The sequence below is a fragment of the Nerophis ophidion genome, linkage group LG06 (assembly GCF_033978795.1).
Source record: "Nerophis ophidion isolate RoL-2023_Sa linkage group LG06, RoL_Noph_v1.0, whole genome shotgun sequence".
In the NCBI taxonomy this organism is placed as follows: Eukaryota; Metazoa; Chordata; class Actinopteri; order Syngnathiformes; family Syngnathidae; genus Nerophis; species Nerophis ophidion.
This window is the reverse complement of record NC_084616.1, coordinates 22,849,669-22,866,283: the sequence shown is the minus strand read 5'-3', so window position 1 is coordinate 22,866,283 and position 16,615 is coordinate 22,849,669. Positions and strand designations below refer to the sequence as shown.

General features: G+C 39.7%; 1 protein-coding gene across 1 annotated transcript in view; it reads right to left on the bottom strand.

Annotated features, from left to right (window-relative positions):
* Positions 1-16,615, bottom strand: part of dnase1l1 (deoxyribonuclease I-like 1) — a 45,038-nt gene that overhangs the window by 17,982 nt on the left and 10,441 nt on the right. The window contains exons 3-5 of the mRNA XM_061903113.1: positions 13,051-13,139; positions 12,883-12,972; positions 7,154-7,266 (exon numbers count right to left, since the gene is read on the bottom strand). Of these exons, the coding sequence (XP_061759097.1) occupies positions 7,154-7,266; positions 12,883-12,972; positions 13,051-13,139 (292 nt within the window). The remainder of the gene's footprint in view (positions 1-7,153; positions 7,267-12,882; positions 12,973-13,050; positions 13,140-16,615) is intronic.

The following is a 16,615-nucleotide window of genomic DNA, read 5'->3' as shown; positions in this document are numbered from 1 at the left end:
GTGACTGCATGACAAACAAACATGTGTGTGACTGTGACTGCATGACAAACAACAGGTGTGTGACTGTGACTACATGACAAACAACAGGTGTGTGACTGTGACTACATGACAAACAACAGGTTTGTGACTGTGACTGTATGACAAACAACAGGTGTGTGACTGTGACTACATGACAAACAACAGGTGTGTGACTGTGACTACATGACAAACAACAGGTGTGTGACTGTGACTACATGACAAACAACAGGTGTGTGACTGTGACTGCATGACAAACAATAGGTGTGTGACTGTGACTGCATGACAAACAACAGGTGTGTGACTGTGACTGTCTGACAAACAACAGATGTGTGATTGTGACTACATAACAAACAACAGGTGTGTGACTGTGGCTGCATGACAAACTACAGGTGTGTGACTGTGACTGTATGACAAACAACAGATGTGTGACTGTGGCTGCATGACAAACAACAGGTGTGTGACTGTGACTGCATGACAAACAACAGGTGTGTGACTGTGGCTGCATGACAAACAACAGGTGTGTGACTGTATGACAAACAACAGGTGTGTGATTGTGACTACATAACAAACAACAGGTGTGTGACTGTGACTGCATGACAAACAACAGGTGTGTGACTGTGACTACATGACAAACAACAGGTGTGTGACTGTGACTGCATGACAAACAACAAGTGTGTGACTGTGGCTGCATGACAAACAACAGGTGTGTGACTGTATGACAAACAACAGGTGTGTGACTGTAACAGCATGACAAACAACAGGTGTGTGACTGACTGCATTACAAACAACAGGTGTGTGACTGTGACTACATGACAAACAGGTGTGTGGCTGTGACCGCATGACAAACAACAGTTGTGTGACTGGGACTACATGACAAACATGTGTGTGACTGTGACTGCATGACAAACAACAGGTGTGTGACTGTGACTACATGACAAACAACAGGTGTGTGACTGTGACTACATGACAAACAACAGGTGTGTGACTGTGACTGCATGACAAACAACACGTGTGTGACTGTGACTGCATGACAAACAACAGGTGTGTGACTGTGACTGCATGACGAACAACAGATGTGTGATTGTGACTACATAACAAACAACAGGTGTGTGACTGTGACTGCATGACAAACAATACGTGTGTGACTGTATGACAAACAGCAAGTGTGTGACTGTGACTGTATGACAAACAACAGGTGTGTGACTGTGACTGTGACTGCATGATGAACAACAGATGTGTGATTGTGACTACATAACAAACAACAGGTGTGTGACTGTGACTGCATGACAACCAAAAGGTGTGTGACTATGACTGCATGACAAACAACAAGTGTGTGACTGTGACCGCATGACACACAACAGATGTGTGACTGTGACCGCATGACAAACAACATGTGTGTGACTGACTGCATGACAAACAACGGGTGTGTGACTCTGACTGCATGACAAACAACAGGTGTGTGGCTGTGACTACATGACAAACAACAGGTGTGTGACTGTGACTGCATGACAAACAACAGGTGTGTGACTGTAACCGCATGACAAACAACAGGTGTGTGACTGTAACCGCATGACAAACAACAGGTGTGTGACTGTGACTGCATGACAAACAACAGGTGTGTGACTGACTGCATGGCAAACAACAGGTGTGTGACTGTGGCTCCATGACAAACAGCAGGTGTATGACTGTGACTGTATGACAAACAACAGGTGTGCGACCGTGACTGTATGACAAACAACAGGTATGTGACTGTGACTGCAAGACAAACAACCGGTGTGTGACTGTGACTGTATGACAAACAACAGGTGTGTGACTGTGATTGTATAACAAAGAACAGGTGTGTGACTGTATGACAAACAACAGGTGTGTGACTGTGACTGCATGACAAACAACAGGTGTGTGACTGTGACTACATAACAAACAACAGGTGTGTGACTGTGACTGCATGACAAACAACAGGTGTGTGACTGTGACTGCATGACAAACAATACGTGTGTGACTGTATGACAAACAGCAAGTGTGTGACTGTGACTGTATGACAAACAACAGGTGTGTGACTGTGACTGTGACTGCATGATGGACAACAGATGTGTGATTGTGACTGCATGACAAACAACAAGTGTGTGACTGTGACCGCATGACACACAACAGATGTGTGACTGTGACCGCATGACAAACAACATGTGTGTGACTGACTGCATGACAAACAACGGGTGTGTGACTCTGACTGCATGACAAACAACAGGTGTGTGGCTGTGACTACATGACAAACAACAGGTGTGTGACTGTGACTGCATGACAAACAACAGGTGTGTGACTGTAACCGCATGACAAACAACAGGTGTGTGACTGTAACCGCATGACAAACAACAGGTGTGTGACTGTGACTGCATGACAAACAACAGGTGTGTGACTGACTGCCTGGCAAACAACAGGTGTGTGACTGTGGCTCCATGACAAACAGCAGGTGTATGACTGTGACTGTATGACAAACAACAGGTGTGCGACCGTGACTGTATGACAAACAACAGGTATGTGACTGTGACTGCAAGACAAACAACCGGTGTGTGACTGTGACTGTATGACAAACAACAGGTGTGTGACTGTGATTGTATAACAAAGAACAGGTGTGTGACTGTATGACAAACAACAGGTGTGTGACTGTGACTGCATGACAAACAACAGGTGTGTGACTGTGACTACATAACAAACAACAGGGGTGTGACTGTGACTGCATGACAAACAACAGGTATGTGACTGTAACCGCATGACAAACAACAGGTGTGTGACTGTAATCGCATGACAAACAACAGGTGTGTGACTGTAACCGTATGACAAACAACAGGTGTGTGACTGTGACTGCATGACAAACAACAGGTGTGTGACTTTGACTGCATGACAAACAACAGGTTTGTGCATTTTACTGCATAACAAACAACAGGTGTGTGACTGTGACTATATGACAAACAACAGGTGTGTGATTGTGACTGCATGACAAACAACCGGTGTGTGACCCTGACTGCATGACAAACAACAGGTGTGTGACTGTAACCGCATGACAAACAACAGGTGTGTGATTGTGACTACATGACAAACAACAGGTATGTGACTGTGACTGTATAACAAACAACAAGTGTGTGACTGTGACTACATGACAAACAACAGGTGTGTGACTGTGACTGCATGACAAACAACAGGTGTGTGACTGTAACAGCATGACAAACAACAGGTGTGTGGCTTTGACTACATGACAAACAACAGGTGTGTGACTGTGACTCCATGACAAACAACAGGTGTGTGACTGTGACTGCATGACAAACAACAGGTGTGTGACTTTGACTACATGACAAACAACAGGTGTGTAACTGTGACTGCATGACAAACAACATGTGTGTGACTTTGACTACATGACAAACAACAGGTGTGTGACTGTGACTACATGACAAACAACAGGTGTGTGACTGTGACTACATGACAAACAACAGGTGTGTGACTGTGACTGCATGACAAACAACAGGTGTGTGACTGCATGACAAACAACAGGTGTGTGACTGTGACTGCATGACAAACAACAGGTGTGTGACTGTGACTACATGACAAACAACAGGTGTGTGACTGTGACTACATGACAAACAACACGTGTGTGACTGTGACTGCATGACAAACAACAGGTGTGTGACTGTGACTGCATGACAAACAACAGGTGTGTGACTGTGACTACATGACAAACAACAGGTGTGTGACTGTGATTGTATAACAAAGAACAGGTGTGTGACTGTATGACAAACAACAGGTGTGTGACTGTGACTGCATGACAAACAACAGGTGTGTGACTGTGACTGCATGACAAACAACAGGTGTGTGACTGTGACTGCATGACAAACAACAGGTGTGTGACTGTGACTGCATGACAAACAACAGGTGTGTGACTGTGACTACATGACAAACAACAGGTGTGTGACTGTGACTACATGACAAACAACAGGTGTGTGACTGTGACTGCATGACAAACAACAGGTGTGTGACTGTGACTGCATGACGAACAACAGATGTGTGATTGTGACTACATAACAAACAACAGGTGTGTGACTGTGACTGCATGACAAACAATACGTGTGTGACTGTATGACAAACAGCAAGTGTGTGACTGTGACTGTATGACAAACAACAGGTGTGTGACTGTGACTGTGACTGCATGATGAACAACAGATGTGTGATTGTGACTACATAACAAACAACAGGTGTGTGACTGTGACTGCATGACAACCAAAAGGTGTGTGACTATGACTGCATGACAAACAACAAGTGTGTGACTGTGACCGCATGACACACAACAGATGTGTGACTGTGACCGCATGACAAACAACATGTGTGTGACTGACTGCATGACAAACAACGGGTGTGTGACTCTGACTGCATGACAAACAACAGGTGTGTGGCTGTGACTACATGACAAACAACAGGTGTGTGACTGTGACTGCATGACAAACAACAGGTGTGTGACTGTAACCGCATGACAAACAACAGGTGTGTGACTGTAACCGCATGACAAACAACAGGTGTGTGACTGTGACTGCATGACAAACAACAGGTGTGTGACTGACTGCATGGCAAACAACAGGTGTGTGACTGTGGCTCCATGACAAACAGCAGGTGTATGACTGTGACTGTATGACAAACAACAGGTGTGCGACCGTGACTGTATGACAAACAACAGGTATGTGACTGTGACTGCAAGACAAACAACCGGTGTGTGACTGTGACTGTATGACAAACAACAGGTGTGTGACTGTGATTGTATAACAAAGAACAGGTGTGTGACTGTATGACAAACAACAGGTGTGTGACTGTGACTGCATGACAAACAACAGGTGTGTGACTGTGACTACATAACAAACAACAGGTGTGTGACTGTGACTGCATGACAAACAACAGGTGTGTGACTGTGACTGCATGACAAACAATACGTGTGTGACTGTATGACAAACAGCAAGTGTGTGACTGTGACTGTATGACAAACAACAGGTGTGTGACTGTGACTGTGACTGCATGATGGACAACAGATGTGTGATTGTGACTGCATGACAAACAACAAGTGTGTGACTGTGACCGCATGACACACAACAGATGTGTGACTGTGACCGCATGACAAACAACATGTGTGTGACTGACTGCATGACAAACAACGGGTGTGTGACTCTGACTGCATGACAAACAACAGGTGTGTGGCTGTGACTACATGACAAACAACAGGTGTGTGACTGTGACTGCATGACAAACAACAGGTGTGTGACTGTAACCGCATGACAAACAACAGGTGTGTGACTGTAACCGCATGACAAACAACAGGTGTGTGACTGTGACTGCATGACAAACAACAGGTGTGTGACTGACTGCCTGGCAAACAACAGGTGTGTGACTGTGGCTCCATGACAAACAGCAGGTGTATGACTGTGACTGTATGACAAACAACAGGTGTGCGACCGTGACTGTATGACAAACAACAGGTATGTGACTGTGACTGCAAGACAAACAACCGGTGTGTGACTGTGACTGTATGACAAACAACAGGTGTGTGACTGTGATTGTATAACAAAGAACAGGTGTGTGACTGTATGACAAACAACAGGTGTGTGACTGTGACTGCATGACAAACAACAGGTGTGTGACTGTGACTACATAACAAACAACAGGTGTGTGACTGTGACTGCATGACAAACAACAGGTATGTGACTGTAACCGCATGACAAACAACAGGTGTGTGACTGTAATCGCATGACAAACAACAGGTGTGTGACTGTAACCGTATGACAAACAACAGGTGTGTGACTGTGACTGCATGACAAACAACAGGTGTGTGACTTTGACTGCATGACAAACAACAGGTTTGTGCATTTTACTGCATAACAAACAACAGGTGTGTGACTGTGACTATATGACAAACAACAGGTGTGTGATTGTGACTGCATGACAAACAACCGGTGTGTGACCCTGACTGCATGACAAACAACAGGTGTGTGACTGTAACCGCATGACAAACAACAGGTGTGTGATTGTGACTACATGACAAACAACAGGTATGTGACTGTGACTGTATAACAAACAACAAGTGTGTGACTGTGACTACATGACAAACAACAGGTGTGTGACTGTGACTGCATGACAAACAACAGGTGTGTGACTGTAACAGCATGACAAACAACAGGTGTGTGGCTTTGACTACATGACAAACAACAGGTGTGTGACTGTGACTCCATGACAAACAACAGGTGTGTGACTGTGACTGCATGACAAACAACAGGTGTGTGAGTTTGACTACATGACAAACAACAGGTGTGTAACTGTGACTGCATGACAAACAACATGTGTGTGACTTTGACTACATGACAAACAACAGGTGTGTGACTGTGACTACATGACAAACAACAGGTGTGTGACTGTGACTACATGACAAACAACAGGTGTGTGACTGTGACTGCATGACAAACAACAGGTGTGTGACTGCATGACAAACAACAGGTGTGTGACTGTGACTGCATGACAAACAACAGGTGTGTGACTGTGACTACATGACAAACAACAGGTGTGTGACTGTGACTACATGACAAACAACACGTGTGTGACTGTGACTGCATGACAAACAACAGGTGTGTGACTGTGACTGCATGACAAACAACAGGTGTGTGACTGTGACTACATGACAAACAACAGGTGTGTGACTGTGATTGTATAACAAAGAACAGGTGTGTGACTGTATGACAAACAACAGGTGTGTGACTGTGACTGCATGACAAACAACAGGTGTGTGACTGTGACTGCATGACAAACAACAGGTGTGTGACTGTGACTGCATGACAAACAACAGGTGTGTGACTGTGACTGCATGACAAACAACAGGTGTGTGACTGTGACTACATGACAAACAACAGGTGTGTGACTGTGACTGCATGACAAACAACAGGTGTGTGACTGTGACTGCATGACAAACAACAGGTTTGTGACTGTGACTGCATGACAAACAACAGGTGTGTGACTGTGACTACATGACAAACAACAGGTGTGTGACTGTATGACAAACAACAGGTGTGTGACTCTGACACCAGAGGACCTAAAAACCAGGAGCGTAGGAACCCACCTGTGTTTGGAGCCTTGAAGCGGACAACAAAGGGTTCTCTGGAGAATGCGTCCACGTCTCCCGGCCTGCTGTCAGGGTACTGATACTGACCTGTCACCCTGACCGTATCCACCCTGCACACAGTAACACACACACCTGTGTCACATTTCATACATTTATAGAGGGAAATGTTGGCCTTTTTATGACAAACAAAACATTTATTGAAATTGCTCATGTTTTTTTTTCTTTTTTAAAGAATCGTAAATCATCTTTTTGATTGCAAACTTTTCTATGGTTGGAAATATTTTCGCCACAAATCTTTTTTTCTTGCAAAGCATCTTTTTGGTCGTAAATTGTTTGGGGGGTTGCAAATAGTTTTTGGCTGCAAAACTTTTAGTGTTTGCAAATCTTTCATTCTTTCTGGCTGAAAATAGGAATTTTTTGGTTACAACTTTTTTGTTGAAAATTGTCGTTTGGTTGAACTTTTTTTTTTGTTACAATCATTTTTAGTTTGCAAAACCGTTTTGTGGTTCCAAATCTTCCTTTTTTGTTTCAGTTTTTTCTTGGTTCCAAATGTTTTTTTGGTTGTAAAAAAATTTGGGGGGGTTGCAAATGGTTTTCTTGTTACAAATTGTTTTTTATTGCAAAACTTTTTTGATTGCAAATATTTATTTTGATTACAAATTGTTTAGAAACTTTTTTGGTTGCAATCGTTTTTTGGTTACAACGTTGTGTCTGTTTTGCAAACCTTGTTACGTTTTGTTGCTAAACGTGTTTTGATTAGAAATAGTTTTGTGGCTGAAAATATTTTTTGGGTACAAACCTTTCTGTCAATTACAGATCATTTTTGTAGCAATTTGTTTTTGGTTACAAATCGTTTTTTGGTTAAAACATTTTTGGGAGTTGCAAATCTTTCTTTTGATTACAAATATTTTTTGTTGCATTTTTTTGTTGGGTTGCAAATCGTTTTTTGGTTACAATTTTTTATCTTTTGCAAAAATGTAATTTTTTTTTTTTTTTTTTTACACCTTTCTTTGTTGCAAAACGTTTTTTGATTAGAGATCGTTTTTCTGGCCGTAAATATTCTTTCTGGTTACGAATCATTTTTGGGGGGGTTACAAATGTTTTTGGTTATAAATCTTTCTGTCAATTACAAATAGATTTTGTTGCCAATGTGTTCTTAGTAGCAAATCGTTTTTGGGTTACAAATCTTTTGTTTCGGTTGCAAATCCATTTTAGTTACAAAAAAACACAATTTAGGTTGCAAATGTTTTTTTGTTAGTTGTTGCAAATCTTTTTGTGAATTACAAATAGTTTTTGTTGCAAATTTGTTTTTGGTTGCAAATGGAGAATTTTTTTTTCTGTTTTGCAAACCTTTTTGATTTTTTTGTTGTTTTTTTACAAATCTTTTATTTGTTTTTGCAAAACATTTTTAAATTAGAAATATTTTTTTCTATCTGAAAGTCATTTTTTTGTTCCAAATAATTTTTCGGTTGAATTTTTCTTTTTGTTACAATCGTTTTTAGTTTGCAAAACCTTTTTGTTCTTGGTTGCAGATGGTTTTTTGGTTATAAAAAAATGTTGGGGGGTTGCAAATGTTTTTCTTGTTACATACTGTTTTTTATTGCAAATATTTATTTTGATAAAAAAAAATTTAGCAACTTTTTTTGGGTTGCAATCGTTTTTTGGTTACAATTTCATTTCTGTTTTGCAAACCTTGTTTTTTTGTATCTTTTTGTGTTGCTAAGTGTTTTTTTTTATAAGAAATTGTTTTTTGTGGCTGATAATCTTTTTATTTACAAATCTTTCTGTTAATACCATGAATTGATTAACGTGGACCCCGACTTAAACAAGTTGAAAAACTTATTCGGGTGTTACCATTTAGTGGTCAATTGTACGGAATATGTACTGAACTGTGCAATCTACTAATAAAAGTATCAATCAATCAATCAATCAAATTACAAATCATTTTTGCAGCAATTTGTTTTTGGTTGCAAATCGTTTTTTGGTAAAAATAAATAAATAAATAAATATAAATGGCGGAGTTATAAATCCTTCTTTTGATTACAAATAGTTTTGTTTTGCATTTTTTGGGTTGCAAGTGTTTTTTGGGACAGAAAAAATGTTATTTAATTGTTGTTGTTTTTAAAAAAAATTTTTTGTTGCAAAATGTTTTTTGATTAGAAATAATTTTTCTGGCCGGAAAAAATTTTTGGGGTTACAAATCATTTTGGGGGGGGGTCATAAATGTTTTTGGTTATACATCTTTCTGTCAATTACAAATAGTTTTAGTTGCAAATGTGTCCTTAGTTGCAAATCGTTTTTTGGTTCCACATCTTTTGTTTCGGTTGCAAATCCATTTTAGTTAAAAAAAACATTTTTAAGTTTGCAAATGACTTTTGTGAATTATAAATAGTTTTTGTTGAAAATTTGTTCTTGGTTGCAAATGTTTTTTGGTTATATTTTTTTTCCTGTTTTGCAAACCTTGTTTTTTTTTGTTTTTTACAAATCTTTTTTTTGTTTTAGCATAACGTTTTTGGATTAGAAATAGTTGTTTCTGTCTGAAAGTAATTTTTTTCTGTTACAAATCATTTTTGGCCGGTTACAAACGTTTGTTTGCAAATCTTTCTGTCAACTACAAATAGTTGTTGCAAATTTGTTTTTGGTTGTATGTTGTTTTTTGGTTACAAATATTTTGTTTTGGGTGCAAATTCATTTTAGTTACAAAAAAATGTTTAAGCTTGCAAATGTTTTTGTTGTGTTGTTCTTTTTAACAAATCGTTGTTTGGTTGCACACTTTTTTGGTTGCAAATATATTTTGGGGGGTTGAACATGTTTTTGTTACAAATCGTTGTTTTGGTTGCAAAACTTTTTTGAGTTGCAAATATTTTTTGGGGTGTAGGGGGATTACCACTCAACTTAAATATTGTGGGCAGGGCCTCCAATGAACAATATGTAAGAAGTCTTTTCATTGGTCAGTCTCAGACGATGACTGCTATTTCAGGAGTGAGCGAACATGACCAACAAGACGATGCCAACATATTGTTTGGATTTAAATGATGTCTTGCCCACAATATCTAAGTTGAGTCATATCCACAAAAAAACAACAAAAGAAGATTTGGAACCCAAAAAATAATTTTCAACCAAAAAGTCCATTTGTAACTCAAAAAATTATTTTCAACTTAAGAAAAAAAAAAGGGTAAACAAAAAGAGGTTTGAATCGAATATTTGTTTGATAATGTTTTACTTAAAATTCATTATTTTTGTTGACAAATATTGCATAAAAGTGTCTCTCCAGATACATTACACCAGGGGTCACCAACGCGGTGCACGCGGGCACCAGGTAGCCCGTAAGGACCATATGAGTCCTGGCCTGTTCTAAAAATAGCTCAAATAGCAGCACTTACCAGTGAGCTTCCTCTATTTTTTAAATTGTATTTATTTACTAGCAAGCTGGTCTCGCTTTGCTCGACATTTTTGATTCTAAGAGGGACAAAAGTCAAATAGAATTTGAAAATCCAGGAAAATATTTTAAAGACTTGGTCTTCATTTGTTTAAATAAATTAATTTAATTTTTTACTTTGCTTTTTTTTTAACTTTCAGAAAGACAATTTTAGAGAAAAAATACAACCTTAAAAATGATTTTAGGATTTTTAAACACATACACCTTTTTACCTTTTAAATACCTTCCTCTTCTTACCTGACAATTTAAATCAATGTTCAAGTAAAAAAAATTTAAATTTTTGATTGTAAAGAATAATAAATACATTTTAATTTAATTCTTCATTTTAGCTTCTGTTTGTTCGACGAAGAATATTTGTGAAACATTTCTTCAAACTTATTATGATTAAAATAAAATGAAAATATTCTGGCAAATCTAGGAAATTTGTTGAATCAAATTTAAATCTTACTTCAAAGTCTTTTGAATTTCTTTAAAAATTTTTGTTCTGGAAAATCTAGAAGAAATGATTTGTCCTTTTTAGAAATATAGCTTGGTCCAATTTGTTATATATTCTAACAAAGTGCAGATTGGATTTTAACCTTTTTAAAGGCCTACTGAAACCCACTACTACCGACCACGCAGTCTGATATCAATAATGAAATATTAACATTGCAACACATGCCAATACGGCCGGTTTAGTTTACTAAATTGCAATTTTAAATTTCCCGGGAGTTTCTTGTTGAAAACGTCGTGGAATGATGACGTGTATATTTCCTAACAGACAACGACTGTTAGGAAATATTAGCGCCGCACACACACACAGCTAAAATTTGTCTGCTTTAACCGCATAATTACACAGTATTTTGGACATCTGTGTTGCTGAATCTTTTGCAATTTGTTCAATTAATAATGGAGAAGTCAAAGTAGAAAGATGGAGTTGGGAAGCTTTAGCCTTTAGCCACACAAACACACGGTGATTCCTTGTTTAAAATTCCTGGAGGTGAAACTTTACAATGGATCAGAGCGGTCAAACGAGCATGGATGTCAATGTCAACCAGAAGTTTTCGGTGAGAAAATTGTGGTTAAAAAGTCGCCACATACCGGAGATCAGCTGAGCTCGTACCGTCCGTTCAGCTGCCGTCGACTTCCATCAGACATTGACCTCAAGACACCCGTGGACTATCAGGTACTATTAAACTCACTAAAACACTAGCAACACAATAGAAAGATAAGGGATTTCCCAGAACTATCCTAGTAAATGTGTCTAAAAACATCTGAATCTGTCCCAATGCAATCGTGTGTTTTTTTTATCTAGTCCGTCGCTATCAATATTTTCAAACATCCTCGCTCAAATTAATGGGGAAATTGTCGTTTTCTCGGTCCGAATAGCTCTTTTTTGTTGGATGCTCCCATCCATCCATCCATTTTCTACCGCTTATTCCCTTTCGGGGTCGCGGGGGGCGCTGGCGCCTATCTCAGCTACAATCGGGCGGAAGGCGGGGTACACCCTGGACAAGTCGCCACCTCATCGCAGGGCCAACACAGATAGACAGACAACATTCACACTCACTTTCACACACTAGGGCCAATTTTTAGTGTTGCCAATCAACCTATCCCCAGGTGCATGTCTTTGGAAGCGGGAGGAAGCCGGAGTACCCGGAGGGAACCCACGCATTCACGGGGAGAACATGCAAACTCCACACAGAAAGATCCCGAGCCTGGATTTGAACCCAGGACTGCAGGAACTTCGTATTGTGAGGCAGACGCACTAACCCCTCTTCCACCGTGAAGCCGTTGGATGCTCCCATTAAAAACAATGTGAGGATGTGAGAAGCCCTCAACGGGTGACGTCATGGTCTGCGACTTCAGGTAAAGGCAGGGCTTTTCTGTTAGCGACCAAAAGTTGCAAACTTTATCGTCGATGTTCTCTACTAAATCCTTTCAGCAAAAATACGGCAATATCGCGAAATGATCAAGTATGACGCATAGAATGGACCTGCTATCCCCGTTTGAATAAGAAAATCTCATTTCAGTAGGCCTTTAAAACGTCATCAAAAATGTATATTTATTGTGACAAATCATTAAGATGATCAGTGTTTTCACAAAGATAAATATCATTAATTATTAATAATAACATAGAGTTAAAGGTAAATTGAGCAAATTGCCTATTTCTGGCAATTTATTTAAGTGTGTATCAAACTGGTAGCCCTTCGCATTAATCAGTACCTAAGAAGTAGGTCTTGGTTTCAAAAAGGTTGGTGACCCCTGCACTACACTCTACGTCAATGATGTCATGTGTGTTGTGTACCTGTAGACAAACACATACTGCTCCTGGTAGGATTCCGATCTACCAAGTCTCTCACTCGCCACAGCGTCATACTGGTGATGAATATCAAACCTGAATATTGAGGAAACAACGAGAGTTTGATACCATGGGAGGGTGTGTGTACGCTCGTGCGTGTGCGTGTTTAATCACTTATTAAGGCGCTCAAGCAACATGGGTATAGCTCTTTGTTTGCTGTCTCTCACTTCCTGAAGCAGACTCACATCGCACCGACTGATGATCTAGAAGTGGAGGAAGAATATGTTTAGACACAAACAAGATAAATGCACTTCATCTGCAACCTGCAAATATTCATTAAGTTATTATTAGCTCACATCACCACAACTAAGTTATGTTTTATTTTAAAGAAATGTTGTCTGACGTGTCAGACAGAAAGCGCTCGAAAATATTAAAAAAAATATTCAAATTGTGTTAGCTCGATGCTAAGTTACATTACATATGACATATACATGGTACTGATTAGCATTAGCGATTCTACATGGCGATTTCAACACCTCCAAATGTGTTAATGAAAACAACAAGTAAGATGCACGTTACAATCAAACAGCTGGTGTGTAAAAAGTACACAACTTCAACAGAGATGTAACAATATATAGACAAAACCGGGGTAATATTCCAGACGATAAGTATTACCGCTTCAAATTGTAAGTATTGTAAAACCGTACCACACCTCTTACCCCCATCCATCCATCCATTTTCTACCGCTTATTCCCTTTTGGGGTCGCGGGGGGTGCTGGCGCCTATCTCATCTACAATTGGGCGGAAGGCGGGGTACACCCTGGACAAGTCTTGGTTCCTATTTCCTGGAGAAGAAGCGAGTACGCTGATTGCTAACTAGCTTTAATGCTTCAAGACACATTTACAGTATGTCTTTTCAGCTCTGTAAAATATTTCAGTGTGTGTGTTAGTACTTTTTTAGCACACTGATGATAATTATTACCTCTCAATACTTACAGTATAAACACTTTGGAAGACTCAACAAAAGACAGGACTGGCACATTCAACTCAATGGCAAAGACTACTTTCCCGACTACAGCAACACACCGAGGACAAACTGAAATGAATGCATACTTGTACATTTTAGTCTGACGTGTAAGAAAACAAGATATAACAACTGGACAGTATCGTTCTAATTGGCTCACTGTTCAACATTATTGAACAAGATTTTACTATTAACAGTATTTTTGCATAATTAATTTTAATTAATATAAAATAAATTATTCAACTTGGTAACATTTATTAACTCCTAAAGACACACCAAAGTACCAAAAATAGGTACAGTTGAGTATTGATTCTTAAAGGCCTACTGAAATTAGATTTTCTTATTTAAACGGGGATAGCAGGTCCATTCTATGTGTCATACTTAAACATTTTGCGATATTGCCATATTTCTGCTGAAAGGATTTAGTAGAGAACATCGACGATAATGTTCGCAGCTTTTGGTCGCTAATAAAAAAGCCTTGCTTGTACCGGAAGTAGCAGATGATGTGCGCGTGACGTCACCGGTGTGAGGGCTCCTCACATCCTCACATTGTTTATAATGTGACCCACCAGCAGTAAGAGCAATTCGGACCGAGAAAGCGACGATTTCCCCATTAATTTGAGCGAAGATGAAAGATTCGTGGATAAGGAAAGTTAGTGTGAAGCACCAAAAAAAAGAAAAGGCGACGGCTCCAGGCGGCGGCAGTGGGAGAGTTTCACATGTAAATAGACACATTTACTATGACAATTCTGGAAAATCCCTTATCTGCTTATTGTGTTAATAGTATTTTAGTGAGATTATAAACTCATACCTGAAAGTCTGATGGCTGCGGTGAACCCCAGTGTCTCTGAGAGAAGCCGAGGAGCCAAGATCACAGCAGCCTTTTTGAGCCGACTTAATATAACAATTTTCCCATTCGAAAACTTGCTGGTTGACGTAGAGAAACATGTTTGCTTGAACGCTCTGTGTTTAAGGGGAACATTATCACCAGACCTATGTAAGCATCAATATATAACTTGATGTTGCAGAAAAAAGACCATATGTTTTTTTTAACCGATTTCCGAACTCTAAAAGGGTGAATTTGGCGATTTAAACGCCTTTCAATTGTTCGCCTGTCGGAGTGATGACATTTCACCCGTGACATCACATCGTGAAGCAATCCGCCATTTTCTCAAACACATTACACACACCAAGTCAAATCAGCTCTTTTATTTTCCGTTTTTTCGACTGTTTTCCATACCTTGGAGACATCATGCCTCGTCGGTGTGTTGTTGGAGGGAGTAACAACACGAATGGAGACGGCTTTAAGTTGCAATAGTGGTCAAAAGATGCGAAAGTCCCTCGTTTGTTCTGCACACTGTACCGGCGACAGCTATGCTACGACAGAGATGGCAAGAATGTGTGGATATCCTGCGACACTCAAAGCAGATGCATTTCCAACGATAAAGTCAACAAAACCACAAAGGTGAGTTTTGTTGAAGTTATTGACTTATGTGGAGTGTGCTAATCAGACACATTTGGTCACGGCATGACTGCAAGCTAATCGATGCTAACATGCTATTTAGGCTAGCTGTATGTACATATTGCATCATTATGCCTTATTTGTAGCTATATTTGCATCCAGCCTTTCCCTCCACCTACATTTAATGCCAAACAAACACATACTAATTGTTGGTTAGAAGGCGATCACCAATTTCGTCCGCGCTTCCTCCCGTGCCGCTGTCTGTCATGATATGGCTCAAAAGCTTCTGTTTCTTCTTTAATTTCGTTGTCGGTACCTGCCTCCACACTCCAACCATCCGTTTCAATACATGCGTAATCTGTTGAACCGCTTACGGCGCTGAAATCCGAGCTAATATCGCTATACCTTTGTGTTCTATCCGCCATGTTTGTTTCTGTGTGGTCACGCTGTGACATCACAGGACAATAGACGGGTGGATATAACGACGGTTAGATGAGGCACTTTGAAGCCGTTTTTTGGGATATTGCGTGATGGGTAACATTTTGAGAAAAACTTAAGCCACTGGGAACTGATTTTTATTGGTTTTAACTCTTCAGAAATTGTGATAACGTTCCCCTTTAAAGCTTCACAACAAACGAAGAAACACCGGCTGTGTTTCGGTGCTAAAGGCAGCTGCAATCCACCGCTTTCCACCAACAGCATTCTTATTTGACGTCTCCATTATTAATTGAACAAATTGCAGAAGATTCAGCAACACAGATGTCCAAAATACTGTGTAATTATGCGATGAAAAGAGACGACTTTCAGCCGTAAGTGGTGCTGGGCTAATATGTCCCCTCCAACCAATAACTTCACAAACACGCATCATCATTCCGCGACGTTTTCAACAGGAAACTCCGCGGGAAATTTAAAATTGTAATTTAGTAAACTAAACTGGCCGTATTGGCATTTGTTGCAATGTTAAGATTTCATCATTGATATATAAACTATCAGACTGCGTGGTCGGTAGTAATGGGTTTTAGTAGGCCTTTAAGTATCAGTTGAAATGTAAAAATTACTTTTGTAATCCCTTTACTTTTAAACATTTAAAAAGTAACTTCTAAATACCAGAGTACTGTTAATAACAGGGTATATTTACAGTATATAAACCCACATGTACACATGATTCAATGACATAGTTAGGAGCACTTGAAGGTTTGGTGACTCACTAAACTTGATATAACCAATTTCCATATTCCTCATCTTCAGCTTCT